At 56.0% G+C, this 27684-nt stretch overlaps 1 protein-coding gene across 4 annotated transcripts; it reads left to right on the forward strand.

Moving 5' to 3' along the window:
* Positions 1-3664: 3664 nt before the first annotated feature.
* On the forward strand, positions 3665-27656 carry GNA15 (G protein subunit alpha 15). 4 transcript variants are annotated; one of them, XM_036459832.2, is made up of 8 exons: positions 3665-4208; positions 12562-12746; positions 18009-18163; positions 19192-19320; positions 21845-21974; positions 23165-23313; positions 24408-24495; positions 26839-26973. In XM_036459832.2, exons 1-7 carry the CDS (start codon positions 4064-4066, stop codon positions 24478-24480), a joined length of 966 nt encoding a protein of 321 aa, XP_036315725.1. In that variant the 5' UTR covers positions 3665-4063; the 3' UTR covers positions 24481-24495; positions 26839-26973. The 4 variants fall into 4 exon arrangements, with proteins under 4 accessions (XP_036315725.1, XP_036315724.1, XP_036315722.1 ...); XM_036459831.2 differs by having other exon boundaries at positions 3671-4208; positions 23160-23313; XM_036459829.2 differs by lacking the exon at positions 24408-24495 and having other exon boundaries at positions 3673-4208; positions 23160-23313; positions 26839-27152.
* The last annotated feature ends 28 nt before the right edge of the window (positions 27657-27684 follow it).

Raw genomic sequence — 27684 nt, forward strand, 5'->3', positions numbered from 1 at the left:
ATGGTGTTGTACACCCGAAACCAACACGGGTCAATTATATCCAATTCTGTAAAAATAAACATGTTGATAAGAAAAAGAGAATGGGTGAATAGGTGAATATGTGAGTCACAGGCAATTTTTAAAAAATAAATAGAAAATACTGATAAGGCCAGGAGGATGAATGAACTACAACCTGTGTGGGTTTAGTGCACAACATTACAAGGGATAGCCAGAGCCAGACACACCCGCACTCACCCTGGGCGGTTTCATTCAGGTCAAGTTCACAAAGGGTAGGAGATGAAGGGCATTTTTAGGGATGCTTAGTTTGGTTGTAAATTTATAAAGAAGAGCAAGGGAGGCAGCCAATCAATGATTCCCTCATTATTGATGTGTGTTTTTTTTCTCTCTCTCCCTCTTCCTTTCCCTTCCTCCCTAAAAAACAAAAACAACACACACCCCAAAAAAAACATGCACTCACGCTCACCCGGTACCCCTGATGAAGTAACATGCGCCTGGCCTGTGGGGAGGAACCAGTTTGCCTCTTGGGGAACTGAGGGGAGGTTTGTCTGAAGCTGGTGAATTCAGAGAGGCCCAGCCCAGCAGGGAGCGAGGGCGCCGGTGGCTCTCTGAGGTCAGTGAGGACGAGGGAGGTGTGAGGCTGGGCCGGGCACCTGGTCCTGCTACTGGGAATGGGCAGCTGGCAGCTGCCCGGAGACGGGTCCTCGGATGCGGGGCCGCTCTGCACTCCGTACGCTCTCTGGTCTGTGACTCAGCCGGCCTTCTCGTGGCCAAGCTGGTGATTTCTGTTCTGTGCTGTCCTCCAGCTCCGTGCAGCCCAGGCCGATTTCTGTTTTTCTCCCCTGGCCTGCTGCAGGAGTCATCCTAACCTCCAGGCCAGCCAGCGGCGGTGGGGGCAGCACAGTACCTGCCTGCCCCAGTGACCTGACTGCTGGGGTGGAAAGGGGTCCATCCAGCCGGGGTGGGGTGGGGGTGAGGCGGGTAGCACAGAGTCTGCCAGCCCCAGCTTCCTGACTGGGGTGGGGTGGGGTAGGGAGGGGCAGGAGAGGGGGGGGGGGACCTTATGAAACTTCCCACCTGCCACTCATGATGCTTCACCAGCAGAGAAAACCGCACCGGCTCCACGGTTGGGGCTGGGGGAGGGGCGGCAGTCGCTGCCGTGTGACCTCAGGACCCACCTCTCTGAGCCTCGACAGCTCCACCTGTGAAGGGTCCAGAGGCCCCTGAACCATGCGTATGTCCAGGGCAGTGGTGTTCCAGAAAGTTCTAGAACTTTTAAGAACCTCTCAAAGGGCTTTCTGCACCCAGAAGCAGCCAAGATCAGCTGGTTCGGGGACAAATCGCGATCCCCCTTCGCTGAGTCAGGAAGCTGCCCCATGTCCTCACCCCCGTCCTCGTCCGCCTCGGAGGGGCCTCGGCCTGGGCCTTGGTGTCAGGGCCTGCCCTGCCCAGTAGGCTGCACTGCCAGACCTCCATGCCCAGGCTGCCGATCATCAGCTCCCTCTGGTGTCACCTGCGGCCGGGCCGTGTGACCTTCCTGACTCCCTGTGTAAAGCACGGCTCAGCCCCTGAGGTCTCCCGGCCCCCGGCCCCCGGCCCCTGGCCCCACTTTATTCTCTGCTCAGAATCGATTGCCATCCCACAGGCTTGAATATTTGTTCAAAATGCCTTTCCTGCCCTGGCCGGTGGCTCAGTCGGTCTGAGTGTCGACCGAAAGGCTGCAGGTTCGATTCCCAGTCGGGGCTTGTGCGGGAGGCAACCAACAGATCTAAAAATAAAAAAAAGATGCCGGGACCGGTTTGGCTCAGTGGATAGAGCGTCGGCCTGCAGACTGAAAGGTCCCGGTTCGATTCCGGTCAAGGGCATGTACCTTGGTTGCGGGCGCATCTCTCTCATCGATGTTTCTAACTCTCTATCCCTCTCTCTTCCTCTCTGTGAAAAATCAATAAAGTATATTTAAAGAAAAAGAAAAAGAGTCTTTCCTTACTTGTCTCTCACTGGCATGCTCGGCGGGGGTCAGGGATTGTGTCATTTTGTCTTTGGCAGCACCCAGAACTCCTGGCACACCGCAGGTGTTTGCCAGAACGATGAACGGCTCTCCTCCATGCTGCCCAGTTCACGGGGAGACCTGGAGGCCCAGGGTGAGAGCCTGCGTGGCCGGCCCTGTCTGGGCCCATCGTGACCTGTGCCTCCGCGTTCCAGGTGTACCAGTTAATAATGCGGATCTTTCCGATAGGTGGAGTTACACATGTGTTGGCATATATGTGATTTGATAGGTAGGCCATTTTGTTGTATTGACGGCAAGCTTCAAAACTTCGTATGTCAACATTTCTGAAGCTGTTAACATCATAGGTATTTTTATGCTTAAAAATGTTGAATTTCGTGCCAAAAAAAAAGCATTTGTGGGAAAAATGAGTTTTAACTCATTACTTTATTTTGAAGAAAAATGCTGCTAAATATCTCAGAAAGCTTATGGTGAACATGCTCCATCTCAAGATGCTTGTGAACGCTGGCTGAAACGCTTCAAAAGTGATGATTTCGACGTGAAAGACGTAGGACGTCCAGGTCAACCGAAGAACTTTGGAGACCAACAGGTACAAGCTTTATTGGATGAAGATGCGTGTCAAACTCAAAACAACTTGCAGAAAGATTAAAGGTTGCTCAGCAAACAATTTCTGATCGTTTACAAGCAATGGGAAAGATTGTAAAGGAAGGAAAATGAATGCCACATCAACTGAGCGAAAGACAAATGGAAAACCGAAAAGTCATCAGTAAAATGTTGCTTCAACGGCAGGAAAGAAAGTCTTTTTTGCATCGAATTGTGATGGCGATGAAAAGTGGGTGTATTTTGAGAATCCCAAATGCACAAAATCATGGGCTGATCCAGGTCCACCATCCACATCGACTGCAAGGCCAAATCGCTTCGGAAAGAAGACAATGCTCTGCGTTTGGTGGGACCAGGAAGGCGTGGTGTATTATGAGCTTCTATAATGAAACCAGGTGGCACCGTTCATTCCGATCGCTGCAGACAACAATCAATTTGAACCACGCTGTGATCGTGAAACGACCGGAATGTGCCAGAAGACACAGCAAAATAAGTTTGCTTCCTGATGACGCACCATCACACACTTCAAAACCAGTTAAAGACACGCTAAGAGATCTTGCCTGGGAAGTATGAACCCAGCCTCCGTGTTCACCAGACCTCGCTCCTTCAGATGACCACTTGTTCCGATCGATGGCACACGCACTTTCTGAGCAGCACTTCAAAACGTACCAAGAAGTGGAAAACTGGGTCTCTGAATGGTTTGCCCCAAAACAAGAAAAGTTTTTTTGGGACGGTATCCACAGATTACCTGGAGGATGGGGGAATGTGTAGCTAGCGATGGACATTACTTTGCATAAAGCGCTTTTGAGGTTTCTCTTGAAATGGTCGTGTTTTCTGTGATTACAAAATCCGAGTGATTAGCCGGTGCACCTGGTACTCTGCCCGTGACTCTGGGCGCCTGCACAGGCCAGCGCCTCACACAGCGGGTGCCGCCCTGCCCGGCCGCCCAGAGGCCGGCTCCCCATTGGCCCAGAGCGGGCTGCGGGGCCGGGCCTGCGGGGAGGCTGGGCGGGGCCAGGGGCCCAGGAAGGATGGAGGCCACCCCTTCTCCAGAATGAGGAAGGAGGGCCCAGACAACTGCTGGGACCCAGACTGCGGGGAGCCCTTCCCCGAGCCGCCCTGCCCCCCCCAGGGGCACCCCCTTCTCCTGGCTGCCACAGCCAACCTGTTAGGCCGGGCCGGGCAGGTCTGGGGATGGGCGGGGAGCCCTGAGCCTCCGCACCCCTGCTCCTGCTCCTCCTCCTCCCCCACCGCCCTGTGCTGGCACTCAGGCCTCTCCGAGCTGGGCTGCCTGGGGGCCTGAGGCCAGGAAGCCGGGGGCCCCCAGGGGGTGACCCCCAAGAAGAGGGCAGCCGCTTCACGGGTGCCTGCCGGGAGCCCTTCCTGCAGCCGTCGGGGTGGGGGCACCCTCCCCCAGGGGGCCGGGGCCATGCTGCCTTGCGCCTTCTGAGGCCCCGCACCATGGCCCGGTCGCTGGCCTGGCACTGCTGCCCCTGGTGCCTGACGGAGGATGAGAAGACAGCCGCCCGGATCGACCAGGAGATCAACAAGATCCTCCTGGAGCAGAAGAAGCGGGACCGCGGGGAGCTGAAGCTGCTGCTGCTGGGTGAGGCCAGGGCCCGGCCGGCGGGCGGGCGGGGAGGACCTGGGAGCCCGTTTGCCAGGTGGGAACACTGAGGCACAGGGAGCCCCAGTGCCTGGTCCGAACATGGACCCCACCATCCTGCGGGGTGTCTGCGAGAACGAAGGCGGCCCCTGGACGGCCTGGTGGGGCCGGGCCCAGCCTGGCAGGCCCAGCACGCCCTCCCGGCTCCGGGCCGGGGCCACGGGAAGGGAGCCCTGTGCTCAGGCCTGTGCCCGCCCGGGCGGGGAGCCCTGGCCTCTCCCTCTGTCTCCGCTCCCCCCCCAGCCCCCCAGCCCCCCTCTCTGGGCCACACCACCCGCGGGGAGGGCTGGCCCGGCTCTGCAGGTTTCCTACATGACTTTTGTGGGCAGAGCGTTGACACCTCGTTGGGACGGGTTGGCTGGCTCATCCGCAGGATCGCAGCACGTTCAGTGGCTCCTGGAGACCTGCAGCCAGAGACATGGGGTGGTCCCTGCCTCCGTGGGCCTCGCCTCCGGGAGAGGGAGACAGGCATGAGCCCACACGGAGAAGCAGATAAAACAGTGCCCAGCAGCAGGAGGACGGAGGAGGATGAAGCCAGACGTGGGAGAAGGGGTGACGGGGAAAGGTGGTGGATTGTGACCGCTGACACCCCGAGTCTGGTGGTGCCCGCTCCCCGGACCCCTTTGCCTGAGGCGACCAGACGTCCCGCTTTTGGCGGGACAGCCCCGATTTCTAACAATGTCCTGCGTCCCGCGGCATTTTGTAAAAAAGTCCCGATTTTTTCTGCCCTAGCCGGTGTTGCTCAGTGGATAGAGCACCGGCCTGCGGACTGGAAGGCCCCAGGTTCGATTCCGGCCAAAGGCACATGCCCGGGTTGTGGGCTCGATCCCCACAGGGAGGCGTGCGGGCGGCAGCCGATTCACGATTCTCTCTCATCATTGATGTTTCTATCTCTCTATCCCTCTCCTTTTCTCTCTGAAGTCATTAAAGAAATACATTAAAAAAAATAAAATAAAAATAAAAAAGTCCCGATTTTTGGCCAAAAATCCCACAGGACGAGGGACAAATTGTTAGAAATCGGGACGTCTGGTCACCTTACTTTTGCCCTGTGTCTGGCCCCAGGGAGGCGGCCATGGAGGGTCCCCCAGGCCCCCTGGACGCTGGGTGGGGGCTGGGGAAGGTCCCGGGTCACGGCTGCCTGGCCCAGGGCTGAGAGGCTGTGCTCACCTGTCTTCCCTGGCGCCGTGGGAGGCCCCAGGACTGGAGAGAGGAGAGGGCGGGGAGCACCGGACCCCTAAGAACGACACCTTAACTGAGGGCCTTCCCCGTCTCACAGTGCTCTCTCTGGCTCAACTGGTTACCACCCCCGCCCCCCCCCCTCGCCCCCCTACGCCCCATTCATTCTCCAGGAAGGCCTCACACGGCATAGAACTCACACCCGGGCCGCCCTTGGCCTCTCCCGCCCTAGCTCTGCCTACTGGCCACAACATGGCAGCTGCAGCCACCTGGCGTCTTTACTCTCCGCGGAATAGTTTCTGTTTTCCTTAAACGTTTGGCAGAATCATCCCTGAGCTGTCTGAGTCTAAAACGTTTTTAGTTGTCAAGAATGTAATTGCTTTAGTAGCGATTTCTATTTTATTTCCTTCATAGGTAGGCTGCCATTGTATTAAGAACAGAGGTGGAATATTAATATATTATTTATTATTTCTAATAGATAGGGCTATTGAAGCTATCTGTTCTTGAGTAGGCTTTGGTTATTGGTGTCTTCCAAAGAACTCGTTGATGTCTTTAAAATGGTTTGATGTGTGGGCATAGCATGGTTTATAACGTTCCCGTGTCATCCTTTCTGTGTGTGTAGGCTCCGACATGCTGCCCTCCTTTCCTTCTTTTGTTTGTTAATCCTCATGTGAAGATATTTCTCCATTTATTTTTTTACAAAGAGTGGACGCGAGGGAGAGATCCAGAGAGAGAAACATCGGAGAGAGACACCTAGAGTGCTTGCCCCCTGCACACACCCCAACCAGGGCAGGGGACTGAGCGTGCCCCTGAGGTGCGTGCCCTTCCCCGGAATAGAACCTGGGACCCTTCCGTCCGCAGGCCGACGCTCTGTCTACTGAGCCAAACTGGCGAGGGCCCGTCTTTGATTCTTTGTTCTTAGTCCCTTTTTCACGTCCAGGGCTTTACCAATGGCCGTGATCTTTCCTGGTGCATTCCAAGTTCATTTACCTGAACCCCAGGACCTTCGCTCTTGCAGTGCTCCCTGCCCGGAGTTCTCGGGGTCCCCTGAGCCTTTGCACGGCTGGCATTCTCACTCAGGGACGGTCCCAGCTCAACTCCTGCTCCTCCGAGAGGTGTTCCCGGAGTGCTGTGGCTGCAAAGACAGGCCCGGCCCCTCTGTCCTCGGCTTGGCTTTCACTCACTGACCCTCTTCAGCGTTTCCTTTTGTTTGTTTGTTTGTTAATCCTCAACTGAGGATATTTGATTTCTCCAGGTATAGAGCAAACAGTACAAGAGTGGGGACCATGTCTGTCTTATTCACTCCTGTACCCCCAGCAGCCAGCCCAGAAGGACAGGAACCTGACAGAGAGGAGATGCCCAGTGCATGCTTTCTAAACACGCGAACCACTGGATGAATGAGTCAGTCAATCCTGACTCAGGGGCAGTTTTCCCCAGGGCTGTACCACTTCTTCCTGGAGTTGGGAAGGTCCCTTGCCCAGCACCACGCTGACCACTGCACAGCCAGCCCCAGGTCAGGCCGCCCCCTCTGCTGGTGTGGGGCAGGGGCGGCGCGCGGAGGCTGTGTGTGTCCCCAGCACTGATGGGGGCCCTGGGACAGCCCTGTGGGCTGGCTTCGACCACCCCATCCCTGCCCTGAGGCCACCGCCACCCCGCCCTCCCTTTTTGAAAAAGTTATTTTTTTCCTGAAGGCTGGCTGATCCTTTTGAGGATGAAGGCCACGGAGCTAGAAGGTGGGAGGGGAAGATTGCTTGTCCAGGACAGGAAGCGATCGCCATGCTGGGGAGGGGAGCAGTCAGAAGGAAGCCAGCTCTGTCCATAGCCCCAGATGGGGGAACCAAAGCCAGAGAGGGGAAGGGACTTGCCCAAGGTCACACAGCCGGGATCAGAACCTGGAATTCCCGTTCCAATCCCCAGTGTCTGTCTGTCCTGGGCATGTGCCTCAGGAGAGCAAAGCCACAGATCCCAGGGACAGACAGGGACACCGAGGCCAGGGACGTGACCAGTCTGAGCCAGAGCCGAACGTGGAAGCTGAGCCACCTGCCCGCCACTCCCTGCCGCCCAGACTGGCTCCTGCAGCCCCAGGAGCCCCCTTTCCCAGGGCGGGGGAGCCTGGGACTGCCGTCCCTCTGAGGGGAGCCACATGCCGCCTCGTGATGCCCTGGAGCGGGGCCCAGTCCCCGGACATCGGCTGGGTTCCACTTCCTCCTCCATCCCAGGAGGAAGTCCCACTTCCCGTCTGGGCCGCGAGGCCCAGCCAGGTGGATGCAGCGGCCCCCACACCCCCGGCCCCACGTGGGGGTTTCCTGAGGCCGACCAGGAGCCGGGGCTGGAGACCTTCCAGGCCCTTCGTGGCTCAGGACCGGCACTGCCGCCAGGAGGGCTCCGGCCGTGGAGTTCTGCGGAATTCAGGTTGTGATCCACCCATGAGTCACAGCATCCATGTTGTGGGTGGAGACCAGACTTTTTTTCCTTTAATGACACAGAAGAGATGGGAAGGAAGAAAGAAATCAGTGCGTTGCAGTCTTGGTGACGGTTGTTTCTGGAGACCTCGGTTCTCTGTGCTGTGAGCGGAGGCCCGAGGCCTGAGAGCCGGAAGGCGGCCGAGAGGCCAGAGGCTGCAGGCCCGGCCTCAGGCCCTCCCCGTCCGGCAGCCCCCGAGGGCCGCCCGGTGTGAGCGGCTGTGGAAAGGCGGCGCTGTCGGGTCTGTGGGTGGCGCCTGACCTCCGGGCTGGCCACGTCTCGTCCTCCGCTTCCCCGAGAGCTGTGTGGCCCTGGGAGAGGCAGGCGCCCTCTCTGAGCCCCCGGCTCCTCTGTGAACGGAGAAACAGCAGGAACCTCGCGAGGACTGACCGAGGACAGCAGAGTGCCCTGCCCTGGCCTGGCGGATGCCGAGAGTGACGTCCTCTCACGGGGACGATGAAGAGGATGCCGGCGGTGGTGGTGGTGGTGATTGTCTTCATGTAGGCAGCGCGTTTGGAGCTTCCGGTGTGATCATCGGGAAGCCCAGGGAAGCCAGCTCTGTCTGCAACCCCAGATGGGGAGAACAAAGGCGCTGGACTCAGACAGAACTGCGTTTGACCCAAGGCAGTCCCCTCAGCACATCTGGGATTCAGCTTCCCTACCTTGGGGTCAACCCATGGCCAGTGTGCTCAATGGTTAGAGCACTCACCCACATACCAAAGGTTTGAGGGTTCGCGTCCCGGTCAAGGGCATGGACCTGTGTTGCAAATTTGATCCCAGATCAGGAGTGTCTGTGGGAGGCCACCAATTGAGGTGTCTGTCTTAAATCAATGTTTCTCTCTCTCTCTCTCTTTCTCTCTCTCTTTCTCCCCCTCCCTCTTTTCTTCCCACTCTCTCTACAAACCTAAGGGGAAAATGTCCTCAGGTGAGGATTAACAGCAAAGAAAGGCTCCGGGGAGATGGTGCTTCATGCCCTCAGCTCTCAGGGCTCAGCCACTGCTGCCATTCCGAGGCCGAACCTGGCTTCTCAGTGGGAAGGAGGCTGGGGTTTCTGTCGCTGACTTCGGCGTCCGGATGTTTCACTTCCGGAATTTTTAGCGAGCTTGACATGTCCTCTTCTTACAGTTCAAGGAATTCCAGCTTCTGAGACACATGGCCCCACCGGGGAGAGCTTCAGATAGGGACGGCGGGACCTGTGAGGGGCTTTAGTGTGTGTTTGTGTGTGTGTTTTTAAGAAAACTTTTTACTTGGGAATAATTTTAGATTACAGGAAAGTTGTGAAGATAGTACACGGAGGTGCCCTCTGCTCCTAAGCAGCTTCCCCTCACGCTCAGCTCTTATCCATCCGCAGCGCCATTTAAAAATAATATATATATATATATATATATATATATATATATATATATATATATATTATTGATTTTTTACAAAGAGGAAGGGAGAGGAATAGAGAGCTAGAAACATCCATCAGCTGCCTCCTGAACACCCCCTATTGGGGAGGTGCCCGCAACCAAGGTACATGTTCCTGACCAGAGTCAAACCTGGGACCCTTCAGTCCACAGGCCAACGCTCTATCCACTGAGCCAAACCGGTTAGAGACGCAACACCTTTTTTTTTCCTTCTTAGCTTGTTTTAAAATGTGTTCCGATTTCTAGAACAGTTGTACCTGGCTTCTTCTACAATTTTTTTTTTTCTTTTTAATTGTATTGATTTTAGAGAGAGAGCGGAAGGGAAGACAGAGAAACATCAATTTGTTGTTCCACTTATGCATTCATTGGTTTGCTTCTTGTATGTGGCCTGACGGGGGATTGAACCTGCAACCTTGGTCCATCCTGGTGATGCTCCAACCAACGGAGCTAGCTGGCCAGGACTGTAAATGTTAACATGTGACCACGTTTCCTGTATTCTTCTCCCCCGAATATATGCACACGTATGTGCTACATGTAAGTGTAGGTACACATACAATTTATTGAATGCATGGATACAGCTGTCATTTCTTTATACTTAATAGATACCTAGTCATTTTTTCTGAACTGTGTGTGACTTGCAGACCTGGAGCCTTTTTGCCCCTAAAGTCTCCAGAGGATTTGAGTCTCACTGCAAAACAAAGACGCCCCAGGTCCACGAACAAAAGCTGTGGGTAGCATAGGGCAATGCTGTCAGCGGGCACCCCTGGCTCACCACGCCCAGCCTCCCCACTTTCCCCACAATGTCCTACATGCCAACACAGCTGCGGCCCTTTTCCTCAGACCTCGATTCCAGTGGGCTGACAGCGCCTGGTGCCACCTCAGACCTGCCTCGTCACCCCCCAGATGTGCGGGGTGGGAGGGACAGGACACCCCTGGGGGCTGGTGCAAGGCATCCCCCTCCTCCTCCTCCCCCTCCTCCTCCTCCTCTCCTCCCGCACTCTCCACTCTCCTCCCTGCCCCCCCTCCCCACTCCCATTTCCTCTTTCTTGGCTCCACCAGGCCACCCCTTCCCTTTTTACTGCTTTTCCAGTTCCTCCTGCTGCCATCCCCCCTTTAGCCCCTGGAAAGCCCCCACACCTGTGCCCCCAGGAGCCAGGCAGGTTGGCCAGATATTGGAGGAGCCTCCCAGGCTTGCACCTCTTGCCTGGATATCACACCCATTTCACAGACCGAAAACAGAGGCACGGAGAGCGAGGGCGATCTGGAGCTCAGGCAGCAGGGAGCTGAGCCTTGGTCTTGGAGGTTTTGGTCCGGGGCCCTTGAGGATTCCAGAATGGGTATCACAAACCCAGGGCCGGCTTTGTGTGTCACAGCCTGGGCAGTGCCCCAGGGCCTCACTCAGAAGGCTCCTCTGGCTTCCATCTTGCACTTGGCCCTGTCGGTTCTCCAGCTGGCCCTGCAAGGCCCCTCTCCCCATCTTGGTTCATCAGCAAGGCTAGGACTGTTGATAACGTCTCCTAAATATCTCACGAATATGTCCCCTTCTCACCAGCTCCTGGATCCACCCCATCACAGTGCCTCTCTGCCCTGGTACCCCCAGTCTGTCCTCCCCCACAGCAGCCATCAGAGCACCTGAATCATGTCCCACCCCCCTGTCCACAGCCCTCGGGGGCTCCCACCTCCCTCAAGGCCCTGCATGGCCTGCCCCGTCCCTCCCCCTGTCACCTCCTCCCTCCCCTCCCCTCCAGCCACACAGGGCCTCCTCGCTGTCTGTGGTCTATAGGGAGAAAACAGCCAGAGACTATTCCAACACAAATGGGTGTGGTCGTGTGCCAATAAAACTTTATTGGTAGACACCGAAACCTGAATTTCATATAATTTCCACATGAAAGGAAACAATTTTTTGATTCCTTTCAAGGCAAAAGCCAGAATCATAAAAAGTATCAAAAACAGCTGAAACCGGTTTGGCTCAATGGATAGAGCATGGGTCTGTGGACTGAAAGGTCCCAGGTTCGATTCCGGTCAAGGGCATGTACATGGGTTGAGGACACATCCTCAGTAGGGGGTGTGCAGGAGGCAGCTGGTCGATGATTCTCTCTCATTGATGTTTCTAACTCTCTATCCCTCTCCCCTCCTCTCTGTAAAAAAATCTCACACACAGAAAAAGTATCAAAAACAGAAAAAAACACAAACTGTAAAAACTCGCCAGCTGTGCACAAACAGGCTGGGTCTGGATGTGGCCGGGGGGCCGCAGCTGGCGGACCCCCCTGACCCTGAGCTCACATGAGAGGGGAGGACAGGGCCTGTGGGATCCGCAGGGTGCGGGTGGGATCCGCGGGATGCGGGTGGGATCCGCGGGGTGCGGGTGGGATCCGCGGGGTGCGGGTGGGATCCGCGGGGAGCGGGTGGGATCCGCGGGGTGCGGGAGGGATCCGCGGGGTGCGGGTGGGATCCGAGGGGTGCGGGAGGGATCCGCGGGGAGCGGGAGGGATCCGCGGGGAGCGGGTGGGATCCGCGGGGAGCGGGAGGGATCCGCGGGGAGCGGGTGGGATCCGCGGGGAGCGGGAGGGATCCGCGGGGAGCGGGTGGGATCCGCGGGGTGCGGGTGGGATCCGAGGGGTGCGGGAGGGATCCGCGGAGTGCGGGTGGGATCCGCGGGGAGCGGGAGGGATCCGCGGGGTGCGGGAGGGATCCGCGGGGTGCGGGTGGGATCCGCGGGGAGCGGGAGGGATCCGCGGGGAGCGGGTGGGATCCGAGGGGTGCGGGAGGGATCCGCGGGGTGCGGGTGGGATCCGCAGGGTGCGGGAGGGATCCGCGGGGTGCGGGTGGGATCCGCGGGGTGCGGGTGGGATCCGCGGGGTGCGGGTGGGATCCGCGGGGTGCGGGAGGGATCCGAGGGGTGCGGGTGGGATCCGCGGGGTGCGGGAGGGATCCGCGGGGTGCGGGAGGGATCCGCGGGGTGCGGGAGGGATCCGCGGGGTGCGGGAGGGATCCGCGGGTGCGGGAGGGATCCGCGGAGTGCGGGTGGGATCCGAGGGGTGCGGGAGGGATCCGCGGAGTGCGGGAGGGATCCGAGGGGAGCGGGAGGGATCCGCGGGGTGCGGGTGGGATCCGCGGGGTGCGGGTGGGATCCGCGGGGTGCAGGTGGGAGACGGGCAGAGGGCGGGCCCGCTCACCGAGGGCACAGTGTGGCCCGGCCCGGGGTGGGAAGGCGGGTGGGGACTGAGCGGTGGTCGCACCCACAGGCCCCGGCGAGAGCGGGAAGAGCACGTTCATCAAGCAGATGCGCATCATCCACGGCGCCGGCTTCTCGGAGGAGGACCGCAAGGGCTTCCGGCCGCTGGTCTACCAGAACATCTTCGCGTCCATGCGGGCCATGATCCAGGCCATGGAGCAGCTGCAGATCCCCTTCAGCAGGCCCGAGAGCAAGGTGGGTGCCGTGGGTGCCACGCGGGGTGGGTGGGGGGAGGGGCAGGTCCCCAGGACCCCCGCCCCCCCGTCCTGGTTAACCATGCCCCCTCCAGGGGTTCTGGAGATCCTGCCTCGCCACCTCCCGCCACGTGTCCCCATGCATTTCCGGAGCGCCATCCAATGCCTGCTCCCCGTGGAAATGTTCGTACAGAGGCCTGGTGACTGTGGGGAAAGGCTGCTGTGCAATCCATGCATCACAACACTTTTTATTTTTTACTTTATTTTTTAAAAATATATTTTATTTTTTACAGAGAGGTAGGGAGAGGGATAGAGAGCTAGAAATATCAATGAGAGAGAAACAGTGATCAGCTGCCTCCTGCACACCCCCTCCTGGGGATGTGCCCACAACCAAGGTACATGTCCTTGACCGGAATCGAACCCAGGACACTTCAGTCCGCAGGCCGACGCTCTATCCAGTGAGCCAAACCGGTCAGGGCCACATCACCCTTTAAGAACATGCACATTATTTCATTGTGGAAAGAGCACTCAACATGAGATCCACCCTCTCACATTTTAAGTGCACGGTTCCGTGTCACCGGGAGGAAGGATGGGCTGCAGAGGGCTGGAACTATCCACCTGCCCGGGGGAACTCTGCCTTGCCATCCTACCCAATAGCAACTCCACCTGGCCCTCCGAAGCCCTTCTCCTCTGTTCTCCTGAGCCGGCCTATTCTGGATGCCTCCTGTATTGGGGTTGTGTAGTATTTTTCTTTTATGACTGGCTTACCTCACTTAACATGAGGTCCTCAAAGTTTATCCACATTGATACCTATTGTAGAATTTCCTTATTTTTATTTTATTTAAAAAAATATACTTCTTAAAAAAATATATTTTATTCTTTTACCGAGAGGAAGAGAGAAGGATAGAGAGCTAGAAACATCAATGAGAGAGAAACATCGATCAGCTGCCTCCTGCACACCTCCCACGGGGGAAGTGCCCCCAACCAAGGTACATGCCCTTGACCTGAATCAAACCTGGGACCTTTCAGTCCACAGGCTGATGCTCTATCCACTGAACCAACCCAGTTTTGGCTTTAAAAATATTTTTACTGATTTCAGCTAGGAGGGGGAGAGAGAGAAACATCAACGACGAGAGAGAATCACTGATGGGCTGCCTCTTGCACACTCTCTACTGGGGACCCGAGCCCTGACTGTGAATCAAACCATAACCTCCTGGTTCATAGGTTAATGCTCAACCACTGAGCCACAGGCTTTTATTTTACTTTTCAATCACAGTTTACATTCAATATTATTTTGTATTAGTTTTAGATATACAGAATAGTAGTTAGATAACCATATAATTTACAAAAATATTCTTAAAAATATATATATATAGTTTTGCCGAAACCGGTTTGGCTCAGTGAATAAAGCATTGGCCTGCGGACTGAAAGGTCCCGGGTTCGATTCCGGTCAAGGGCATGTGCCTTGGTTGGGGGCACTTCCCCAGTAGGAAGTGTGCAAGAAGCAGCTTATTGATAACTCTCTCTCATCGATGTTTCTAACTCTCTATCCCTCTCTCTTCCTCTCTGTAAAAAATCAATAAAAATATATTTTAAAAAAAATATATAGTTTTATTGATTTCAGAGAGGAAGGGAAACAGATAGAGAGATAGAAACATCAATGATGAGAATTATTGATCTGCTGCCTCCTGCACGCCTCCTACTGGGGGTCAAGCCTGCAACCCAGGCGTGTGCCCTTGACCGGAATGGAACCCGGGACCCTCTATCCACTGAGCTAAACCAGCTAGGGCAAAAATGTCCTTCTTTTTAAAGACTGAATGCTATTCCACGTATGGACTACATGTTCTTATCCATTCACCTGTGTTTTTTCCTCTCTACATTTTGGCTATTGAGAATGGTGCTGCAATGAACACGGGAATGCTCATATCTTTTCGAGATCTGCTTTCCATTTTTTTTTTTTTTTTGATAAACGCTGAGAAGTAGAATTGCTGGATCGTATGGTGATTCTATTTTTAAATTGTTGAGGAGCCTCCATACTGTTTTCCATAGTGGCCACACCATTCTGCATTCCCACCACACTGCACAGGGTGCCCATCCCCCCACATCCTCACCAGCACCTGCTGTTCTCAGTGTGTTTGGTCTTCATCATGGCCTTGCTCACAGGGCACATCACCTTTCTAAGCCTGAAAGCACCTGGTTTGTGAGTAGGAGGTGGTCCAGGGACTTTGGAAGAGGGACTGGGGCTGATGTAAGAATGTGATAAACATGCAAAAGCTCTCAAAACTGTGCCTGGACTGTAGAATGGGCTCGGTGGTGATAGTGGGTGATAAGATGACTGAATCCTCACAATAACCCCTTTCAGCGAGTACCCCATTTTATAGACGAGTCAGAGGCTCCCCCTCAGGATAACTATGGTCTCATCTTTCATCGCCATATATGAGTTGCCTATTTTTTAAATTCTCGAATTTTCTGGAATGATCTTTCACGTCTGGCTTCTGGTGCCGTATGTCTGTGATTCACTTATCTTTTGGGGGCCAAGGTCAATTTATTTGTCCAACCTAATGTTGGTGACATTTGGGTCATTTGCATATTCCTGCTGGGTATCTACTTAGAAGCAACATGTAGAAGACACTGTTTTCCAAGTAATTGTAGCAATTCACACACCCACCAGCAGAGCCCCGGTGCTCCCAGTCCTCACCACACTTGATACTGTCTGTCACTTCATTTAAGCCATTCCGGTGGGTGCTTGGTGGCATTTCATTGTGTTGTTTTTTTTAAAATATATTTTATTGATTTTTGTACAGAGGAAGGGAGAGAGATAGAGAGTTAGAAACATCAATGAGAGAGTCATCGATCAGCTGCCTCTTGCACACCCCCTACAGGGGATATGCCCGCAACCACGGTACATGCCCTTGACCAGAATCGAACCCGGGGCCCTTCAGTCCCCAAGCCGACGCTCTATCCATTGAGCCAAACCAGTCCCGGCGGTTTTTGTTTTTGTTTTAAATATGTTTTTATTGGTTTCAGAGAGGAAGGGAGAAAGAGATAGAAACGTCTATGAGGAGAGAGAATCATAGATCGGCTGCCTCTGGCATGCCCCATGCTGCGAATCGGAGCCTGCAACACAAGCTTGTGGCCTGACCAGGAATCCAACCATGACCTCCTGGTGCATAGGTTGATGCCTAACCACTGAGCCACGCCCGCTGGCCTGATTGTGGTTTTGATTTCCATTGCTCTGACTAGTAATGAGCATGTGTACTTTTTCATATGTTTGTTGGACACTTGGGTATTCTTTTTTGTGAAGCAACTGTTCAAATCTTTGGCCTATTTTTTTTTTTCCACTTTAAAAAAAATACAGTTCCTTGTTTTTTTCTTTACTGCCTTATAGCAAATTCTTTGTATATTCTGGATATAAGCACTTTCTTACTTTCACATCTATTGTTCAATTATTTCTAGGTATTTGCTATTTCTTGATGCTACTATAAATGTGATTTAAATTTTTACTACTAGCTAGTGGTTAGTATATAGACACATATCTTATTTTCATTTATTAATCTTTCATCTGGGGACGCTATTAAGTTTACTTGTTTATTCTAATAGTTTATCTACAGACTATTTTGGATTTTCTACATATAGTCATGTCATCTGTGCATAACCACAGTGTGATTTCTTCCTTTCCAAACCCGATTTTTTATTCATTTTTTTCATGTGTTCATTAGAAATGGCGTGAGTGGGCACCATTGTCTCATTCCCAGGCTCCTGTGTTTTAAGAGTGAAGGACCCATATTCACTTCCCGCAAAGCACATTAAGGACTATTCAGGACCTTCACTGAATACAAATTTTACTCTGAATTTTTAGAAGGACGTGTCTCTTCATTTTTACTTTTGAAATTCTTAATCATTTTTTTTAACTTTGAAGTTAATATTGTCCCAGGCTGTGTCTTAGTTTGCACAGGCTGCCGTAACAGAGTGCCACAGTAAAAATGGGGAGCTTAGGCCACGGACCTTGTCTTCTCGCAATTGTGGAGGCTGGACGTCTGAGACCAAGGTGTCGCGGGGCTCGTTTCTCCTAAGGCTTCTCTCCTTGGCTGGCAGATGGCTTCTCTCCGTGTCCTCACGAGCTGTCCTTATTCTTTTCCTGTGAGGACACCAGTCCTATGGCAGATCAGGACCCACACTAACGGCCTCGTTTTAACTGGATCACCTCTGTAAAGACCCCCATCTGCAGAAACATTCACGTTCTGAGGTCCTCCAGGTTAGAGCTTAAACTTACGAATGTGAGGAGGACATGGGTGGTGGACAAAACCCAGCCATAACAGGCCGCGAACCGTCTAATTCAGTGGTCAGCAGACTGCGGCTCGTGAGCCACCTGTGGCTCTTTGGCCCCTTGAGTGTGGCTCTTCCACAAAATACCACGTACCCTAATTAATAACAACATACCTACCTATATACAGTAGTTTAAGTTTAAAAAATTTGGCTCTCACCGGGACCGGTTTGGCTGAATGGATAGAGCGTCAGCTTGGGGACTGAAGGGCCCCGGGTTCGATTCCGGTCAAGGGCATGTACCTTGGTTGCGGGCACATCCCCAGTAGGGGGTGTGCAAGAGGCAGCTGATCTATGACTCTCTCTCATCGATGTTTCTAACTATCTCTCTCCCTTCCTCTCTGTACAAAATCAATAAAATATATTAAATAAATAAATAAATAAATAAATAAAAAATAAAAAATTCGGCTCTCGAAAGGAATTTCAATCGCTGTACTGTTGATATTTGGCTCTGTTGACTCATGAGTTTGCCAACCACTGGTCTAATTGATCGGATTCAGGGCTTATTCTCAAATCCCCAGGCCTTACCGGGTCCACACCCCTGGGGCTGCCATGCGCCCTGCCTCAGTGTGAGACCTGGGCACGTTGCTTCTGATGCCTCAGTAGCCTGACCTGTGACCTGGGGGACATCATGGGGACTTGTCTCCTGGGAGTCAAGAAACCAACGCGTGTGAGAAAGGGATGCCCCGCCGCCCGGAGGCCTCGGTGCGCGTGGGCCATGGTCCTCTGGAGCTCGCCTCTCTGCTGCCCGGTCCGGGGCAGGCTCTTTGCCTCCACGCCCCCTCCGAGGGTAAACGCGTGACGGAGCGCACGAGGGGAGTCAGAGGCGGTGGCATGCGCAGGGTGTGCGTGGAAGGAAGGAGGGGCAGCGGGACAGGAGGGGAAGGGCCTTGCCGGGAGGCCAGGGGGCTGCGCTGACCGGCCCCGGCCTTCCCTCCAGAGCCACGCCAGCCTGGTCATGAGCCAGGACCCCTACAAGGTGACCACCTTCGAGAAGCGCTTCGCGGTGGCCATGCAGTGGCTGTGGAACGACGGCGGCATCCGGGCCTGCTACGAGCGGCGGCGCGAGTTCCACCTGCTGGACTCGGCGGTGTAGTGAGTCCGGGGTCACGGCGGGGGGCGGGGGCGGGGGGCGGAGGCGGGGCGGGTTCCACCTGCTGGACTCGGCGGTGTAGTGAGTCCGGGGTCACGGCGGGGGGCGGGGGGGGCGGGGGGCGGAGGCGGGGCGGGTTCCACCTGCTGGACTCGGCCGTTGCGGTGTAGTGAGTCCGGGGTCACGGCGGGGGGCGGGGGAGCCTGGCACAGCTGCAGGCTTGAAATGCAGCCAGCAGAGACCCCGGCCAGGATTGCACCTGTGCAGAGGGGGTCCCCGTGGCCGACTCCCCGCCTGGGGACTGGCTGTTGGGCATCAGCTGGCCCTGGGATGGTTGACATTGTCCCTGGGGTGACATTGTCCCTGGAGTGACCCTGTTTTGGGGGGTGATGTCACTTGTGGGGTGACACAGCTCCTAGGGAGAATCTGCCCCAGGTGACGCCGTTTCCGGGTGGCACTGATCGTTATCACGAGGTGACGCTGTCCTGGCACGGTGCTGGGTGCCCAGGGTGGTCTGCTCCCAGGCCATCACTGTTTTGGGGACCAGGCCGCTCCTGGTGACAGCCCCCAAGGTGACACCCCTCTGCAGTGCAGCTATTCTTTTTTTTTTCTTCTTTTTTTTAAATATATTTCATTGATTTTTTTACAGAGAGGAAGGGAGAGGGATAGAGAATAAGAAACATCGATGAGACATCAATCAGCTGCCTCCTGCACACTCCCTACTGGGGATGTGCCCGCAGCTAAGGTACATGCCCCTGATTGGAATCGAACCTGGGACCCTTCGGTCCGCAGGTCGACGCTCTATCCACTGAGCCACACCGGTTAGGGCGGTGCTGCTGCTCCTGAGGTCACATCATCCTCGGGGTGATGCGGCTTCCCCAGGGCTTCCAGGGCCTCTGGCTGGTGCTCCTGGGCCGCCTGCAGACCCCGGAGCTCCTGGCCCTTCTTGGGTCCTCCCTGGGCGCTGGGGGGTGGGTCTGAGAAGCCACAGAAGCCTGCAGGGCCGGGCTCAGGGCTCCGTGCTCCCCAGCTACCTGACGCACCTGGAGCGCATCACGGAGGAGGGCTACATCCCCACCGCCCAGGACGTGCTGCGCAGCCGCATGCCCACCACCGGCATCAACGAGTACTGCTTCTCCGTGCAGAAAACCAACCTGCGGTGAGTGCGGGGCGGGGCGGGCCTGCCGGGCCGGGCGTGCTTCCCGGAGGAGGGGCAAAGCAGCTGGGCCTTGGGGGAGGAGTGGGCGTTTCCTAGACCCAGCCCTCAAGGGGCTTCCAGGTTGAAGGAAGCAGAATTGGACATAGATACCTCTAGATTCCCCCCACCCCCACCCCCACCCCCTACAGTTAGGACCAGGACCTGGAAGAGCCCAGAGTGAGGCACCAGAGCTCCAAGAGGGGAAATCTTCCTGGAGGAGGGGACACTGGTATTAGGGCATTGAAGGATGAGTAGGAGTTCACCAGTTCCGACCCTTGAAGGGCTGTTGTGCAGGAGAGGACAGAGACTGTATGGTCAGAGCTGTCCGGAGGGATGGATGTGGACTGGGAAGCTCAGAGGCTGGTTCCTCTAAGTGGTCAATAAGGGGGTGAGAAACTAGACGTCCAGAGAGTCAGGAGGAGGCAGGAGCTGTGGTCCAGGCAGGGAGGGTTAGACATGGCCAGGGCAGATGGAAATGAGGGGATGGTGCAAGAAATGTTCCTGATGTAGGAGGGGCAGGACTGGATGAGTGTGGGACTTGGAGCAGGGAGTTTTCCCATCCAGGTGGCAGGGTCGGAGGCGGAGCCATGTGGCAGCAGCAGGGTGGGGGTATTCGATAAGACGATAAAGTCCTTGGGGCACAGAGTCTGAGGGGTCCAGGGCACCTGGCGGTGACTGGACTCCCACAGGCCTGAGCTGGAAGACAAGGTGTGGATGGAGCAACATGGCGTCGGGAGGGTGATGGCAGGTGTCAGAGGCCAGGGGAGTCAGGAGGAACACAGCAGGAGAAGCGGCTTCTGGGATGGGCCGTTAGACGTCACCAGGGACCTTAGCAAACTCTGTGTCTGTGGGCTGACGACGGACGGGGGAGAGTGCAGGGTGATGCGTGGGGACGGGGGTGGTGATCAACCCACGCGTGTTGACTCTCACTTCCCTGGACCACCCGCCCCCACCCCAAACATGCTGTTCTGGCCTCTGCGATAGTCCTTTCCGGGAAGGTTCGTAATTTAGCTGTTCGCTGTAGGTCTCACCCACTAGACGGAGAGTCCCACACAGTTAGGGGCCGAGTTTCAGTCTCCTGCTTCAGAGTATGATCAGATCCAGATCACAGTGGAAGGTGGTAAATGTGGGAGGAAGGCTAGAAAGATGGAAGGATGAATGTGCAGATGGAGGGAGGGATGGATGGATGTGTGGATGGATATGTGGATGGATGGATGGATGGATGGATGTGTGGATGGATGGATGATGAATGGATGTTGGGTGGATAGATGGATGAATGAATGTGTGAATGGATCGGTAGGTGAATTAATGGATGGATGGATGGATAGATAGATGTGTGAATGGATGGATGGATGATGAATGGATGTTGGATGGATAGGTGGATGAATGAATGTGTGAATGGATCGGTAGGTGAATTAATGGATGGATGGATGGATGGATGGATGGGTGAGTAGATGGGTAGATAAATGAATACATCAGTGAATGGATGGATATGTAGTAGAGGTTGGATAGGTGGGTGGGTGGATAGATGTATAGATGGGTGGATGGATGGGTAAAGTTTAGGAGTGAAGGCAGCAGTTGGGAATGCTCACAGGGAAGGCGGGGCTGCGAGGGGATTTTTTGGTGGGAGACTTGAGAATGTTCTTAGGCTAAGGAGAGGTTAATCATCGGAGTGAGGGCGCAGAGGAAACTAAGACTCTGGGATGAGAGGATGGCAAGAAGTGTCCCCCACCTGACTCAGTCCCCAGAGCCCCACTCTCAATCGCCGCACCCACATCCCACTCTGGACATGGGGACCTGCGGGGTCTGATGTGTGAGAGGGGGTGGTCTCTGGGGCTCGGAGCCACAGGCACTGCCTCTTTCCCCTCCTGTGCAGCCGGGCAAGTCCCTGCTTGCTCTGAGGCTTCTGGCGTTTCCTGTCGGCTGCCTGAGTAACGGCCGCATCCCATCCCCGGGGAAATGACGCAGGCTGTTATCAGTGACCCACATTTCTTAGAAGAGAGACAGGAAGGCGGAGCGTGGGGGTGGAGGCCCGGCCCTCGCCTCAGGCCACACGCAGAGGGGAGGCGTTGGCCACTGGGCAGGGCCCTGGTCAGCCACAACACCGCATCCCCGCTCGCTGATGGTAACACGGGGGAGGTGCAGACGTCTGCAGTAGGCCAATCAGCCAGAACCAGGGCAGACTCCGGATGTGTCTGACCTGCTGGCCTCCCCCATGAGGGTAGTAATCAAACAACTCAGTATAATAGAAGTTCAGGAAAGTCCCCTCTCCTCTCTGTACCTCAGTTTCCTCGTCTGTATAATGGGTGTAATGGCGGGGGGTTGAAATGCAATAACACACAAGAGGTGTGGGCTCGGGGGCGAGGCACTATTCTTGCTGCCCGTTGTCTTGGTCTCGGCATGTCTCAGACGTGACTGGGGTTGGGGGTGCCGCGTTGTGGGGTCCTGGTTAAGCCTGAGCTCTGAAAGGGGGCGATTCTGGCAGGATTGTTGACGTGGGCGGCCAGAGGTCGGAACGCAAGAAGTGGATCCATTGCTTTGAGAACGTGATCGCCCTCATCTACCTGGCCTCGCTGAGCGAATACGACCAGTGCCTGGAGGAGAACAACCAGGAGGTGAGGGGCCCCTGGGGATGCGGGGGCGTCACCTTCTCTGCTCTTCTCCTCCCCTCGCCCAGGGGCCCACCACCAGGCAGGGGGCCCCACGCCACTCTCCAGCAGCCTGTGTGTGTCTGGTGTGGCTTTGAGCCTCGCTTTCCACTCTTTGGTGTTCAGACCGTTGAGCCCCAAGACAGATTCACAAGCACTCGTGTTGCCAACAACACTCACATGTAGCACGTGTGTGTGCACTACACACACCCACACCCACACACACACGTGCATGCTCGTGCGCGCACGCATACATACGTACACACGCACACACACACACGCGGATATTCATGTCCTGCATGTCCTGAGACGGTGGCCCCCGGAAGCACAACACAAACTGTCCTGGAACTGTGGTCACACCTGGGCAGGGTCACACTTCTAGTCCGAAATGCTGGTGAGGATCAGTCTTCTCCTGTGACCGCTTCTCCCCATTAACACCCAGCATAATGGGCGGGCACACGTCACCTCTGACACGCTCACTTCCAGTGGCTCACGTGTCACCGAGGCCTCTGGGCGCTGGAGAGGGAGATGCTATAATCCTGACGTTCAGACTGAATCGGACAGAAGGAGGCTGAGGTCCTTCCGACATAGCTCTCGCCACGTGGCCTGTCCTCGTCAGCTCGGGCGGCCGTAGCAAATGCCCACAAACCGGGGGCTGAGACGACAGAGAGGGACTCTCTCCGGTTCCGGAGGCAGCAGGCTGAGCTCCCGGGGGCGGCCGGGAGGGAGCTCTGTCCCGGCCCCCCAGCCGCTGTGACCCGGCAGTCTCTGGCGTTCCTTGGCTTGTAGATGCATCAACCCACCGCTGCCTCCGTCTTCACAGAGCGTCCTCCTTGGACGTGAGGCTGTGTCCAAGCTCCAGCATCAGGCTTAAAGCCGCCCAGTTCCAGTGTGACCTCCTAGTGAATCACAGACCCTGCTTCCAAACAAGGCCACAGGCTGAAGTTCCAGGCGGACATGAATTGAGGGGAGGGGGGAGGGAGGTGTAGAGGAGGGGAAGGCACCAGTCAAACCAGTTGAGGCACAAAACCATGCTGGGCACACATAGGCAGCCAGCCCCACCTGCTCAGACTCATCGCCATGGGGAGGGCGGCTCCTGTTTAGGCCGGGCTGGCTGATCTGAGGGATGCACTGCCTGTTACCCCAACCCAGAACAGAATGAAGGAGAGTCTGGCCCTGTTTGGCACCATCCTGGAACTGCCCTGGTTCAAAAGCACGTCTGTCATCCTCTTCCTCAACAAAACCGACATCCTGGAGGAGAAGATCCCCACCTCCCACCTGGCCACCTACTTCCCCAGTTTCCAGGGTGAGTTCTAGAACCTTCTGTATCTATACCATACCTCCCTCCCCCCTTAAAAATAAAAATAAAAATAATTTAAAAAGCAACTCCCAAGCAAGATGCTCGTCCAGGCCCTACTCCAGCCTGGAGTCAGTGGAGTTTCCAGACCCAGATGCTTTCACTGCCCAACCTTTCTCTGTCCTCAGTCTTCCCATCTGTAGAATGGGGATAAAATAACAGATGCCTTCACGCTCGATGTACTGGTAACCGCTTAAAGAAGAGAATTCTCAAACGTCACATAGATGTTGTGAGGGAGGGTCTGCTGGATGGAGTTCATTGTCATACCCAAAGGGCACCAACGACTATTTCCAGAATCTTCTTAGATTTTCGACTTTCTTTTTCTAACTTTCATAGTTGTCTCATCTATACCTAATTGGATAGCATTTTTGTTTTTAAATCTGTGACTGACCTTGGAGCGAGTTTTTCCAAAGCCTACAGTAGCTCAGTGTTCATGGCTACAGAAGCCCTCCTGCAGGCTGTACTTGTGGCTAATGGGTCTGTGCAGTGTCTCCTTAAGTGCCTATCGAGCAGGAGGAACACAGCAGGTTTGGTGCAACCCGAGGCACAGAGGGCCCCGGCCAACGAGATCGGGGTGCAGTACGCGCTGGCGCCATGTAGGGTATCTGCCAGGGACGGCAGGTTTTGGTGAAACCAGGGAAGGGGTGTGTTGGCTAGATACCGGGCCACTGTGAGGGGAGAGGGAGCTGCTAGAAGAATCCCCGCTGAGTAGCAAATGCCCCCCAAAGTCAGGGGCTTACTCCAGCCATCTCACTTAGCTCACCATCAAGGGGGTCAGGAATTTGGGGAAGGTTGGGCGGTTGTCCACCCTTGGTCCATGTGGCCTCAGCTGGGGTGGCCAGGATTGGAGATGCACTTCTGAGATGGCTTCTCGCACCTTGTGTATGACGACTCTGTGACCCTCCACCTCCTCCTTCCTCCTTTTCCTCCCTCCCCCATCTCCTCCTCCTCCTCGTCCTCCTTTTCCTCTCTCTGCTCTCCCTCTCCCCTCTCCATCCCTTTCTCTCCCTCTCCCTCCCCCTATCTGGTGTCTTCTAATCCAGGGCTAGCTCGCAGCACGGCTGCCTCAGGATGGCCAGACGTCAGCCCAGGTGGAAGCCTCTGCCCATGACGTAGCCTAAGAAGGCCCAGGTGGTCACATCCGCCTTGTTCTGTCGATCAATAAAGTCCCCCAGGTCAGCCCGGCCTCAGATGGAGGCGCAGCCTGCATTATGGCGGCCAAACGGCATGTGACTGCAGGGAGGGGAGGAGGCAGTGACAGCCACCCTGGGGACGAGCTGTCTTTGTCTCCTTGGGCTGCTGTGGCAACTGGCCACCCGCCGGGGACTGGAAACAACAGACGTGATTCCCGCACATGCCAGGAAGCGGGACGTCTGGAGCCGAGTGAGAGGCAGAGCAGGGTCAGCTCCTTCAGGAGGCTCTGAGGGAGGACCATTCTGGGTCTCTCTCCTAGGTTCTGGTGGTTGCCTGCAGTCTTAGCATTTCGTGACTTATAATGCATCACTCCAATCTCTCCCTCCATCGTCACACCACCTTCTCTGTCTCTGGTTGTCTCTCCTCTTTGTTTTTTTCTTAATCTTCCCCCGAGGACGTTTTTCCATTGATTTTTAGAGGGAGTGGAAGAGGGAGGGAGAGACAGAGAGAAACATCGATGTGAAACACATAGATTGGTTGTCGCCTGCACAAGCCCTGACCACGGCCTAGGCCAGGGAGCAGCCTGCAGCCGAGGTATGTGCCCTTGACCAGAATCAAACCCAGGACCCTCAGTAGGGGGTCTGCAGGCTGACGCTCTACCCACTGAGCCAAACCAGCTCTCTCCTCTTTTCATAAGAACACAAGTCATTGAATTTAGGGTCCAACCTCGTTCAGTATGACCTCATTTCAACTTAAACTCTTGACAGCTGCAAAGACCCTCTTTCCAAATCCAATCACATTCTGAAGTTCACAGTGGACGTGGGTTTGAGGGGACACTGTTCACGCCAATACACATCAGCCGTGGTCGATGAAGCCCTCGGTTTGCGTGTACTAAGCTTCGGTGACATCACTCTGGGAGGGACCCCTGGCCTTGTCAGAGCCCCTGTGGCCAGCCTCAGCCAGTCATCCCCACAGACTCAGAGCCTGGGCAGCGCAGGCCAACTCACTCCCGGGCGGTGGCCTGGGCACCCGCTCAGCCCTCCCCGCTGAGCAGCATGCGGAGGGCTTGAGACGCAGACAGTTTTGAGGATTGTTTGCTTTCCCTCAGGTCAGAGGGAAACTCCACGACTCAGCCTTTTCCCTCAGCCTCAGAGGCTGCAGCACCATCGTACTCAGCCTACGGCTCTTGGCCCTTCTTTCCTGCTACTAAATACTCGTGACAATAATGAACAACAACAATGAACACATCTGACACTGGTGGAAGCACTCTTATGTATTATTGACTTATTTAATCCTCATTAAAAAGCCCCGTGCGGCCCTAGCTGGTTTGGCCCAGTGGGTAGAGCATCAGCCTGCAGACTGAAGGGTCCCAGATTCCATTCCGGTCAAGGGCACAGGCCCTGGGTTTGCAGGCTTGATCCCCAGTTGGGGGGGGGGGGGGCGCGTGCAGGAGGCAGCCGATCAATGATTCTTTCTCATCACTGATGTTTCTATCTCTCCCACTCCCTTCCTCTCTGAAATCAATAAAAAATATTCTTACAAAACTCCTGTGCAGCAGGACTCCTTCCTGGGGAAACGGAGGCACAGTCGCTTGCCGGAAGTCACACAGCCAGTGAGTGACAGAGGCAAGATTCTAGCCCAGCCGTCTGGGTTCGGAGATGGCAGGTTTTACCCACTATGCAACCCGCCTTTCTGAAAGGATGACAGCGCACACCCCGGAGGCTTTCTGATCATTGAGCCCGGGCCCCGGGCATGATTGCTTTGCATCCTCACCACTCCCGGAGGCCTGGGGCTAGTCCTCTTCCCAATTTTACAAACCAGGAACCTGAGGCTCACCAAGGTTACCTCTATTAACTCGTACCCAAACCAGTAAGTCGCAGAGCCAGGCTGTAGGCCCTTAACTCACGTTGTGCTTTCAGTGCAGCCGCCCATGCGCCTCACCAGGGTGGCCATCCCTCCCCTTCTCCTGGCCTCGGTTTCCCCGGGTGCACCAGCCTCTGTTCTCTGCAGCTCCGGCTCCCATCCCTCCAGCTCCAAGCCCAGCCAAGAGCACCCCTTCATCACAAATCCCCACCCGAGTCCCTCATGGGGTCCATCCCAGGTGCTGTGACCGCACCAAGCCCAGGCGGCCCATGGCTGGGCTGGGGTCACGTGGCCTGCTAGACAGTCCAAAGAGGGCGCCCATCTGCTGGGACTGTGTTGGGTGCTTGCTGGGGCCCCTGCAGCCCTAAGCTGCCCCCATCGGGAAGAGGGTTTCCAGAGTCCCGCCTTGGTGTCAGGAGGGGGTCCCCGCCTGCCCCAGGAGCCTGGGTCCTGACCCTCCCTCCTCCCGCCCCCCAGGCCCGAAGCAGGACGCGGAGGCGGCGCAGCGGTTCATCCTGGACATGTACAGCCGCATGTACGCGGGCTGCGCGGACAGCGCCGACGGGGGCCGGAAGGGCTCGCGCTCCCGCCGCCTCTTCAGCCACTACACGTGCGCCACGGACACGCAGAACATCCGCAAGGTCTTCAAGGACGTGCGGGACTCCGTGCTGGCCCGCTACCTGGACGAGATCAACCTGCTGTGACCCCGGCCCGCCCCGGGCTCGGACCCGCGCGCGGCGGCGCGCAGACAGCCCGGAGCCCCTGGTCGCTGCGGAAAGCCAGCCGCCCGCTGCTAGGACAGCCCCTGGGTCCCCCCTCTGACGCCTCGGCAAAGGGGCGCAGCGGCCATCTGGGGTCCCGGGTGGAGGGGAGATGGAGAGAGCAGAGGACGGGAGGCTCAGGACCCCCGCCCCGGGTCTGCGCCCCCGGACAGAAGCCCGGAACCCCCGGGGGCGGGGGAGGGGATGCACCCCTCAGGGATCGGGCAGTGGTCCTGCAGGCCAGGAGCGGACTCTGGCGCCCCTTAGTGGACAGGAGGTGGTATCTCCCGGTTGGAGGTTTGGGTAGCTCTGAGGCCTGCCTTCGTGGGGGAAGAGACCCCCGGAAAACGGTGTTAAGAGCCTCAGGGCTCAAAGTGTGTTCCGTTACGGTTTGCAGAAGAGGGAAGCGGGGCTGACAGGTCTCCCTCTCTTTCCTAGGCTGGGGGCTGGGTGCGCTGCATCTTCGAACCTGTATTTATTCCCTCCTCTGCAGGGCCCCTTGTGGGCTGGACATTAAAGAAATGACATTCTGGAGACCTGTGGTTTCTCAGGGGTGTCCTGC

This window comes from Pipistrellus kuhlii, unplaced genomic scaffold, assembly GCF_014108245.1.
Source record: "Pipistrellus kuhlii isolate mPipKuh1 unplaced genomic scaffold, mPipKuh1.p scaffold_m20_p_30, whole genome shotgun sequence".
Lineage (NCBI taxonomy): Eukaryota > Metazoa > Chordata > Mammalia > Chiroptera > Vespertilionidae > Pipistrellus > Pipistrellus kuhlii.